The 10,969-nt window shown below is 57.7% G+C and overlaps 1 protein-coding gene across 6 annotated transcripts in view; it reads right to left on the minus strand.

Annotated features, from left to right (window-relative positions):
* PTPRF (protein tyrosine phosphatase receptor type F) overlaps positions 1 to 10,969 on the minus strand; it is an 80,772-nt gene that overhangs the window by 17,711 nt on the left and 52,092 nt on the right. For 3 of the 6 annotated variants that reach the window (XM_023727003.1, XM_023727004.1, XM_023727006.1), the window contains 6 exons: positions 7,062 to 7,255; positions 3,876 to 3,902; positions 2,406 to 2,523; positions 928 to 1,025; positions 462 to 715; positions 292 to 385 (listed from right to left, as the gene is read on the minus strand). In XM_023727003.1, coding sequence (XP_023582771.1) covers positions 292 to 385; positions 462 to 715; positions 928 to 1,025; positions 2,406 to 2,523; positions 3,876 to 3,902; positions 7,062 to 7,255 — 785 coding nt within the window. Of the gene's footprint in view, positions 1 to 291; positions 386 to 461; positions 716 to 927; positions 1,026 to 1,746; positions 2,326 to 2,405; positions 2,524 to 3,875; positions 3,903 to 7,061; positions 7,256 to 7,901; positions 8,208 to 10,969 lie in introns of all 6 variants that reach the window. The other 3 variants (XM_004371847.2, XM_004371848.2, XM_023727005.1) reach the window with 3 other exon arrangements.

Raw genomic sequence — 10,969 nt, forward strand, 5'->3', positions numbered from 1 at the left:
GGATTCTAGAGACCTGCAGAGACGCCTCTGCCACTTCCCACCCAGGGGAATCTCAGCAGGCACCTCCAGGGGATTCTCCGTAAGCCTTCGAGGAATTCTCTGAAACCTCCCAGGGGGTTCTCTGCCAATCCTCTCGTTGGGGCTACCTTGGAATTCCTCTCCCCAGAGAGGGGGCAGGCTGCCAGCCAGAGGAGCCAAGAGAGTGACTTCAACTATGAGCAGGTATTTTGGGGGAGTCACCACTGCAATGAGGCTGAGTGGCCAGTGCTGCCCTGTCCCCTCCCTGGGCACCTCGTCCAGCTCCAGCTCCTCGGGTGTATTCCACCGCGGCGTCAGCATGCTCCCGCTCACACGGTCGATGGGAACCACCACGATGTAGAACCACCTGGGCGAGGCAGAGCAGGAATTAGGACCACCATCACCCAGCACTGCCCCTCCTCCTGGAGGCCGCATCTGCACACCTGACAAGCGAGGGCTCCTGCACGAGGGGCATGGAGAGGGTGAAGCGGCCGTCCTCTATGTAGGCAGAGGCAGGCAGTGGCTTGTGCGGCAGGAGGTCGGGTGCCGTGCGGATGGACACGAGGTGCTGCAGGCCCCCTGCGCTGCTGCCACGGTTCATCAGCACAAACGAGTACTCTGTGTTTGGCTGCAGGTCTGCAATCAGCTTCCTCATCAAGTGTCCGTCCACCTCCACGCTCTGCCCATTGTAAAGAATCTGCAGGGGGCAGGGTGGGGGTGACAGGGTAGCGAGGCTCCCCACCACAGGCCTGCAGGGCAGCATACACCTGTGAGCCCGCACACGTACACACACATACACCTCTAACTAGGACCCTGCCTCACGTGCACACACACGGGTTGGGGTTGGAATGACAGCACACACCAGGCCCATGTGTGTGCTGGGTTCTGCTGTCGGTGGCCCTTACCCACCTTGAAGGGTACAGCAGACTTGTAAGAGTCAGGGATTTCCCAGCTGAGCAGTACAGATGTCTTCATTGCAGCTGCCACCCGGAAGTTCTTGGCAAACACTATGGAGACATAAGGAGGGAAGTCAGCTCTGGCTGGGTGCTAGGGTGGGCTGAACAGGCCAGAAGGGTTCCCCACCAGAATGAGACACTGGTTGGGGGAAAGGGGATTCAGAAATGGCTGCAGAGTACCAAGCACCCCTGCTCCCAGCCAGCTTCAAATCGCAGTTCAACTCCCAGCCCAAGCTCTTCCACATAGTGAGCAGCAGACAGAGACAGCGAGGATGCCACAGGGTCCACAGTCGGATCTCCTGCAGTGCTTGGTAAAGATCGAGCGCACAGACACCACGTCAGGGTTACCAGAGGAGAGTGGATTACGGTCGTGAGAAGTTGTGGGTCACACAACAGAGTACGGTGGAGCTCGTTCACTAGAGGTCAGTGGGTCACGGCCCCAAGACGTTAGTGTTGCACACCCAAAGCCAGTAGGTTACGCACCCCAAAATAGTGATACAGTCAAAAGAGATGAGTGGGTCACGGTCACAAGAGATTGGAGGGTCACACAGCAGAGGCCAGTAGGTCAAGGACAGCAGAGGTCAGAGGTTACAGACCCAAGAACATGGCACCCGCTTACTAGAGGTTAGTGAGTCATGGTCATGAGAGATTGGAGGGTCACACACCAGAGGCTGGTGGATCACAGTCACCAGAAGTCAGTGGGTCAAGGAGAGCAGAGGTTCCCAGGTGCAGCCACGCATGGGCTGGCGCTGACATGCCCCGTAGCACACACCTTGCTCCACGGGCATGGTCCGGGACTGGATGCTGGGGCTGAGCGGGCCAGCGCCTTTGCTGGTACGTGCGCGGACCTTGACGTCGTAAGTGGTGTCCGGCTTGAGGCCCGAGAGTGTGAGGCGGGTGTCAGTGGTGACATTCTGCAGCTCCTGCTGGCTGTTGATGTCGCGGTACACCACGGTGTAGTTGATGATGCGCCCATTCCTCTCCGCCAGCACCGGTGGGTCCCAGGCCAGGTCTGTGGTCGATGTGGTTAGCCCTGTCACGTGCAGGTTTTGGGGAAAGCCGCTGGGCACGTCCTCAGGGGTCATGATCTCCTTCTCGAACTCTTCGCCTAGGCCAGCCCGGTTCTTGGCAGCCAGCCGGAAGATGTAGGTGGCACCCTTGTGCAGGCCGGTGACTGTAAAGTGCTGGTCGTCCTTGCCAAAGTCTATAGTGGTGGGCCGGGCCTCATCCGCCCGGCGGTACTGCAGCCGGTAGCCCAGCAGCTCGCCGGGCAGCTCTTTGGGTGGGTGCCACTGGAGCAGTGCGGTGTTCATGGCTGTGGTGCTGACCATCATGGTGGGCCGGCCTGGGACTGAACAACCATGCACAGGGCTCTGGCGATGCCCTCCTCACTGCACCCCCGCCCTGCTCTATCCCTGACCCCTCACTCACCTGCCCCTGTAGTTGTAACCATTTTGGGCTTGCTGCGGGCACCATCCCCCTTGGTGGTGTAGGCGGCTACGGTAATGGAATAGGTGGTCTCCGGGGTCAGGCTGCTGATGGTGGTTTCCTGTGAGGAAGGAGGAGGGGCCTGTTCCCATCACAGGAGAGCAAGGGGAGACCATGTCTGCCACCTCGGACCCTAGCCTCAGGCAGCCCCCAGGGCATATGCTGCCAGAGGTCCTGGAGGTGGGAGCGGTGCCATGCTGGACTCCGTTGGAGGCAGGGCAGGTGGATGGGATGTATACCCGGGAGGACCCACCCGTCCTAGGAGCTGCATGCCTTGGGCAGGCAGCTCATTCTTCCTTTCAGGCAAGAACAAAGGGCCACACAGTTTCCTTCACTCCATTGTGCAGTGAATGCCACCTCATGAGCTTGGTGCACACAGGCACACACAGGGCACAATGCCTCACACGCACACAGCCCCTTGCGTGGTTCCTGGCACGCACATGCAGATGCAGGTCGCAGCTCCTCCTGTGTAAGGAGGTGTCAGGCCACTGGCGGCCACGCAACACATACACACGCATACATACACACACACGGAGTGAGGCGGGGAAGCCAAGGCACCACCCTGGAGGACCAGGCCTGCCCCCACCTAGGCCTCTGACTCAGAAAACACCTTATTCCTGCAGTATCAGTTTTCTCATTTGAACACGGCCTTGAGTAGGGAGGAGAGACAAGGAGGAGGACAAGGAGCCCCCCACACCTGGAAACAGACCTCCCCATTGGTTTCCAGTGATGCTGGGCAGACAGGGCAGTGTCCTCCTGCCTTGACAGGACCTGCCCATAAACCCACCTACAGCAAAGGCATCACTTCCAGACATGCGGAAAAACACCACAGAAGGCCAAGCCACGCCCCACAGAGGGAAGAGTAGGAAGGGAGGGGGACCACCGTGCAGTGAGACCAGAGCTATCACCACCAGCCCTGTTGTCCCTCCAGCTCTGAGCCTTGGCTGGGGCCCATACTGCCGCCACCAACCCCTCACAGGCCCCCTCCTGCCCAGCTGGAGGGTGTCCCAGGGCTGGGGCTCCAGAACACACCAACGCTGGAACCCAGCTCCCCAGACTCCCCTCCCAACCTGAGTCCAGAAGCAGGTGATTTTTCACTCCAGGGATCAATAAGCCCTAATGATCAGGATCGGATTTAACTCCATCCCTGTCTGGCCGGAGCAGGGGCCGGGCCCTGGTCGATCATGAACATTGGCCTCAAACTGTTGCTCGACAGGCGAGAAAGAAAGATTAGAGGCGATGCCAATCACTGCTCAGCTCGGTGCTTGCATCTAAACGCCAATTTTCTCCGGATGTAGCTGGTGCCCTGCAGATCTCGGCAGCTCAGGCTGGGAGGAAAGGCAGGAGAGGGGGAATGTCCCAAGAGCCCAGCCTGACCCAGGACTTGCCCGTGCTCGCACACCTGTTACTTACATAGTCCTCGGACTCCTCTGGCCGCCACTGACCGCGGAGAGGGAGAGAAAGGGAGAGAGGATGAAGGACTCGGTCTAACCCGGAGGGGGCTTGGGGAGGACAGATGGAAGGCTTGGCCTCTGAAGTGTCCATAGGCGTAGCACTCAGGCCCATTTCCCATCCTCTGCCTCACCAAGCACTGACTGTGTGCCAGGACCGAAGAGGGTAGGGGGAAACCTGAGGGGAGGCACGCATGCCAACGGTCAGAGGGAAGACAGTTTGCTGAAACTAGGGGACTCAGAGAGCGCCACCTGGAGGTGCCTCAGGGGAGAGGCGGCCAGACATGGGGACAGTTGACAGCTCAGGCAGAAGGGAAGACCCACAAGGGATGACTAGGTGATCACATGTCCTGTTTGCCTGGGATGGTCCTGGCCTACACGTGTTGTCATGGTATGATTATTCACTTTCAAAAGGATCCCAGTTGAGACAATAACTTCTATAGTCACACTAAGCATAGGAATATCTCAGAAACACTAAAAACTGTATCGTGGCTGGGGCAGGCCAAGGGGCCACCTGGCCAGCAGGAGTATGAAGGCCTCGAATGCCAAGTTCAGAGCCAGGGCCTTGTCCCGTAGGCACGGGGATCCACTTAGACCTCTGTCCCTTCCTGCGGATGCCTGAGAATCAAAACAGGAAAGCAGCTTTCAGGGCTGTTTCTTGTAAGTTCTCCTTTGGGCCATTGGTGGGTGTAGGGGTATTAGTTGGACAGGTGGAGGGAACGAGGTCTCCATACAAGACCCTGTGGCACTTGGGGGCTGGGGACTGGTCGGTGTCAAGCAGCACAGGGGAATGGTCCATGACATCTCCAGGCTAGGGAGACTGTGGGGTCCTGTGGCCAGACCACCCTCAGTGCTGTCCACTGGTCTAGCCTCTGTCCATACGGTCTCAGTCCCTCCTGTTTGGGTAGCTCTGTTCAAAGTCCTTGCAAGGAGTGTGGAACAGAATATGGCAGAGGCCATCAACAGGCCCCTGTGGCTGTGGCCACTTTCTAGGGTGTGGCTAGGACCACCTCTACTCTAGCTTCCTTGTCTAGGGAGTGATACAGGATGCCCAAGCCAGGCTGGGCATGGAGGCTCTCTCATGTGGTACCTCTCCTGGGTCAGAGACAGAGCCAGAGAGAAAAAGCGACAGAGTAAAACCAAATAGAGGGAGAGAAACAAGGAAGGGGTCAGAGGGGTGGCAAGGGGAGGCAGAAAGGAGAGAGGAGAGAAGAGACAGTTGGAAACATAGCCATTGAGAGGAAGAGGCAGAAACAAAGAAAAACCAGAGACACGAGAAAGGGATAAAAGGAGACAGACAGGGAGACGGAGTCAGAGACCATGAAAAACAGAGACAAACCTGAGATGGAGACAAAGGAAGGAGACTGGTCTGGCTCTACCCAGGCCCCTGACGGGGTGGTTCGGGGTGGAGCGACAGACCACATGGCTCTTTCAGAACTAATGCGGCCCTGGGCTGAGCAGATGGTGCTGCTGGGTGAAGGACAGGCTGTGGGTGTCCTTGACATGGCAACTCAGGGGACAGCTGGGCCTACTGGGTTGGAGCAGAATGACCCAGTCCCAAGAAGCCCCAAGGGCAGGCCCCCCATCTTCAGCTGGCTTCCCTGGAGCATAGGCACATGGGATGTCTGAGGCTAAGAGGTCAGAGTCCCTGAGCCTGTGGCCCAGCACCTCCCAAACCACTTGGGACCAGAAGGGGGCACCCAAAATGGCTTTTCTGGAACCGTACTGGCCACAGCTGCAGCCACTGGCTGCCTATGATGGAAGGGGCTGGAGGGAGCCCATTCCCAGGATGTTTCTGGGTGGGTGTGTCTGCTGAGGCTCCATGAGGAGCCCTTAACCTGCCCCAGGAATGCAGGCGAGTCCGCACGCCCACCTCCTCCACCCACTTGTCCTCTCAGTGCTGGGCAGGCCAAGAGGAGGAAAAGGGCACCCGCTGGGCAGAAAGGAATTTTGCTTCTGAGGGCCAAAGCCAGCCAGAGGCATGAAGGCCTGTCTGCCTGTCTATGTGGGTATGTGCACCCCTAAGCATAGCACACAGAACACTGGGTATGTATTTGTACCTCTGCCCAGTACAGGTAGGGGTGAAAAGCTGGAAGGGGAAGGTATGCGGGTTATGGAGGGAGCTTGGGCTCCTCCCCCAGGCTGGCTCAGCGCTGGCCCAAGGATGCCCCCGAGGCCATGATTCTGGAAGGGGGGACCTTGAGCGTAGATCTCAGCGGGTGTAATGATTCTTCAGCAGAGTATTTTGCAAGGGGATTCATGAAATTACAACCCTTTCCCAGGAGTCCAGAGACTTCTCATCCAAGCTTAGCCACTCACTCACTTGTGGGTGATTCTGGATGACTCACATAACCTCTCAACACCCGTGGTTCTTCACCAGAATAGCAAACCAGTGAGCAGAATAGCCTAACCTCATGAGCAATATTACCATCCTGGGAGGACAGAAGCGTAGACAGAAGTGTGAGGCTGGCTGGCAGGCCCAGCCCTTGACAGTAAACATCAGGGCTGAGCCATCCTCTCTGGGGCCAGGACAGAGCAGTACCTGAGCTTGGCCATTTGCTGAGCTCTGCAATGGCCAATGGCCATGGAGAGCAAGCAGACAGCCCAGGAGTGCTTTCCTGCCCTCTCACTAGGCAGGGAGGGATGCCCAGCCCAGAGCTATCCAGCAGGAGGGCATGTCTCAAAAGCCCACCTCCCTGTGACAGTGAATGTGCTTCCTGCAAACCACAAAGGGAGGCATGGGGCAGGGGCTTCAAGCTTAGGCAGGGGGTGGCAATGAGGTCTCGGTCTGAAGGAACAGATCTCACTGCTCTGCCGGCAGCCGAGCCACAGAGATGACACAGGCTGGGGCTTGTCACCAGGGCAGATGTGGCTGCCAGGGCCTAGGCTGGCACAGCTCGGGCACACCCAAGGCAGAAGGGGGAGTCTCCTGGAACCTGGCCCTAACCTCTTGACCTCAGTGCCTCCCAGCCTGACGCAGTGAAGCCTCTCTGGTGTCATGATGAAAGAAAGGCAGCCATAAATGCCTCTGAGGGCAGGCATGGGAGGCGGAGCCAATCTAGGCTCTAAAGAGAAGATGGTGCCCGCTGGTCTCCGCCCACTCTTCCCGACAGCCTCCCTTCTGTCCCACCACCCTCCGATGACACACCTGGGCCTCGGCCAGCATGACGTCCTGGATAACAGGCTGGCCGCGGGGCTCGCCATTCTCTAGCCGCACGTAGGTGACCTGGTAGCCTCGGATCTGGCCGTGCTGCTTGCTAGGGACGGGCAGCTTCCAGGAGACGCGCACAGCAGTGGAGTTCAGCGGCTCCACCTCCACCTTCCGTGGTGGCCCGCTGGGCACTGGGGGCCAGGGAGACAAGGAAGTCAGGCCTAGTGGTATCGATGCTGGCTTGGGCGGGCACAGCGAACTCCAGGGCCTTGCCTCGGTCCCCCTCCCCCCAGGAAAGTACTGGATGTAGTTTCCTTAGACTGTCCCTGGTGAAGAATTGGTGGGCTCCCTCTGCCTGCCACAGGGAAGAGCCCAGCACTGGCCCCGCCAAGCCCCTGGCCCAGGCTACCTCCCTAGTGGGAGGGCAGAGGTGGGGGAACAGGTGGAGATGGAATACCAGGCCTCTGACCACCCGAAAGTCAGCACAACCTATCCTGTCTCCTCCTGGGTCCCCATATCACGCCAATGCCTAACCAAGGTGCTCTTTTTAGAGTGTCTCTTGCACCACTTTTCCAATCTTGACCTCTTAATTCTTAGGTGGGCTGCTTCTCCCTCCACAGCCTTGGAAGGCTCCAGCTCCCTTGGAGATAGCTCAAGAGCTGGGATTTAAGCAGAGATTGTCCCATAAGCCATACCTCCCCAGTTTGAGCAGTTAAGCCTGCACCAGAAAGATGAGTCTGTCTGGGTATGTGGAGAGGCAAAAGCCCTAGGGTGGGAAGTGGGTGGTGGCCAAGGCTGGGTGCCGCCCTCCCCTGCCCCTCCTGTGGTGCCGCCTACCATCCTCGTCGGTGCGCACCAGCACCGGGGTGCTCTCAGGGCCGGGGCCCACGTCTGTGTGTGCCCGCACCCACACCCGGTACTCTGTCCACTTCTCCAGGCCCACCAGGTCCCAGCTGGAGTGCTCACGGCTGATGCCATCCACCACATGCCTCCCGCGGTCCTCGCCGTCCACCGCCTCGTAGGCCACGGAGTACTGGGTGATAATGCCGTTGCGACTGTCGGCTGGCGGCGGGACCCAACTTACCCGAACCGTGGTAGAGCCCGCGCTCACACAGGTCACCTTCTGGGGAGGGGCGGAGGGGGCTGGGGAAGACAAATGGGAGGAAGCAGGCAGATGGAGGGTGGGGATCACAGGCACAGCAACTGAGTCACAGTGGGCTGGAGACTCACCCAGGCAGGCTACTCCCCGAGTACTGCAATGGCCATCCCAGGGCCCCTCTGGGCAGGCTGCCTCCACTGATGTGGAGACAGCCCAACTCCCTCCGAACCACAGGGTCTCCACACACACACACACACACACACACACAACCACACATGAGGTCTCCCACATGCACATATGCCATCTCTCACACATATGGTGCTCTAACACAGCGTCTCTCATGCACACACGAAGTCTCTCCCACACATATGCCGTCTTGCACAAAACATACACAGTACTGGATGCAAACAAGCATGTGGCCATCCCATCCCACCCCTTACCCCTGGTCACACACATGACCACATACGAGGAAGCTCTCGGCGCCTGCTGTGCCCACAGCGCCTCTCTTCTGAGGACAGGTGGACCCAATAGCTCTTCTGGTGTGAGGCTGCCTTGGCCTGTGCCTGCCTAGACAGGGTGACTGTGCATGGGCCACAGGTAACCAGAGGCCAGTGGCTGGATCCGAAGGAGGCCAACGGTTCTTATACTCAAATTTGCATAACCAAACCCATCAAGCTGCCCAGCAGAGAAAGTCTCCACAGTTTGGAGAAAAAGTGCCCAACAGAGGTACTGTCACTCTGCAGGTACCTCGTGGGTTAGGAGGCAAGGTCTGTGCCCTCTCAGTTCCCCACTGAGAGTTCCAGATCCTATTCCCACTGAGGACTCTGCTGCCAATGCATGGGCTTCCTCTCCATCACCAGTTCTGCCAACGCCCCCTGCCCAGGCGACTTGAGCAACCCCCTCAACTCACTGGGCCCAGCCTCTCATCTCCACGACTTCCTTCTCCACTGCACCCACTGGTCATACTCTGGACATTACCACTGTTGGGAACGGCCCTGCCTCCAACATTGTAGTCTTCAACATTCCCTCAAAGACCCTCATCTCTAGCCCCAGTTCGGCTGCTCAAGACACCGCACCCACTCTCACCCATCAGAACCTCCGTCTTCCAACCCCGCTGTCCTTACCACCCTCAATATTCAGCTGATACTCCAAGGTCCCTCACCTCACCACTATTTTACCAATATCCCAAACTCCCTCACCTCTTTATCTTTCCCTGCTCCTGCCTGGCACACACCAATCCCTGAATGAATCCAAGTCTCCTCCCTCTCCAAGGCAGCATGGGGCAGCTAGAAGAAAAGTTGCCTCCTGGGGAAGTGGGTGTCCTATGAACACATCACCAAGAGCCTCAGCTGGGGCACTCTGTGCTGCCTGTCTCTGTTCTCTGCCCAGCTCACTCTCCGCCTCTGCACAATAGCATACTTGGAACCTTCTCCAAGCTCTTCAAACCTCCAGCTCCCTTCTCTTCTCTTCCTCTCAGCACATGACCCTGTCTCCTGTTTTGCAGAGAAAAACCAACAGCAACTCCCTTCATTTCTTGCTACCAAACCCACCAACCTACCTGCATTTGCACCCATTCTCTCCTTTCCTCCCACGAGGATGGAGAGGCGTGAACCTCCTACCCAAGGCCAAGCTCCGCACCCTCGGCCCAGGCTCCGCCAATTATCCTTCCCTTTTCCATATTTCTACTTTCCCCTTTCTACTGACTCTTTCCCAACGGCATCTAAATATGCTCAAGATTTTCCCATCTTAAAAGAAAAATCCTACCCTCGGACTCATAGCCCCCCACCCCCGACAGCTAAACTTCTTGAAAATGTCTGATTTTTCCATCTCTACTTCCTCACCTCCCAAATTCACCTCGTAAAACACCACTCTAGCTTCAGTCCCTATCATACCACCGAAACACTTGTCCAGGTCACTCCTCCACACCACTAAATCCAATGCATACTCCTGTGTTCCGCTGCTCTGACACCACTCGGCCAGCAGCATCTGAACTCTACTTCCAACCTCCAAGACGCTCCCCTCTCCTGGATTTCCTGCATCTCCAGTCCTCCTTCTCAGGGCCCCCCACTCCCTCTGCCTCCAGCCTCCAAGGCATCACCATGTGGATGGCACCTTGACCTTGTGTGTCCAAACCCAGGTGCGTCCTTCACACCTGCTTCTGCCCCATTTCCTACACTGGGGAAGGGCACCACTCTCCTCCCAGATCTATACACAGAAACATGGGATTCATCCTGATGCTTCCCTCTCCCTCTGCCCCTGGATCCTAGCCATCACCAAGTGCTGTCCAGCTGACGTCTCCAACAGTTCTCAAACCACCCCCCACTCCCCACCCCCCACCCCCCACCACACTCATCTGAGCACCATCTTCTGCACAGACTGATGCAAGACCTCCTAACTGGTCTCCCAGCTTCCTTTCAGGCTGCTCCACACATTCTCTAAAAAGCAGCTGGAGACATCCCTCCTGCACAGCCTCTGCCCAGAAGGCCCTGGCTGATGCAACTCTGGAGGCTGCTCTGGCCACACTGAACCCCTGCTTGAGGTCCCTGCGCTTCCTACTGCTGTTCAGCTAGCGCTACCCTTCTTCAGGCCTCGGTGGAAGCATCACCTTCCCCCAGGAAGCCCTCCTTGACCCCTCAGGCCAGGTGAGGTCCCCTGCTTGTCTCACCAACCTGCCTGTCTCCTTCATAGCTCTTTAAAAACCAAACCTGCAGCCTGGTACTGGTACAACGACAGATACATTGACCAATGGAACAGAATTGAGAACCCAGATGTAAATCCATCCACCTACGGTCACCTGATCTTCGAC

This window comes from Trichechus manatus, unplaced genomic scaffold (assembly GCF_000243295.1).
Source record: "Trichechus manatus latirostris isolate Lorelei unplaced genomic scaffold, TriManLat1.0 scaffold00015, whole genome shotgun sequence".
Taxonomy (NCBI): Eukaryota; Metazoa; Chordata; class Mammalia; order Sirenia; family Trichechidae; genus Trichechus; species Trichechus manatus.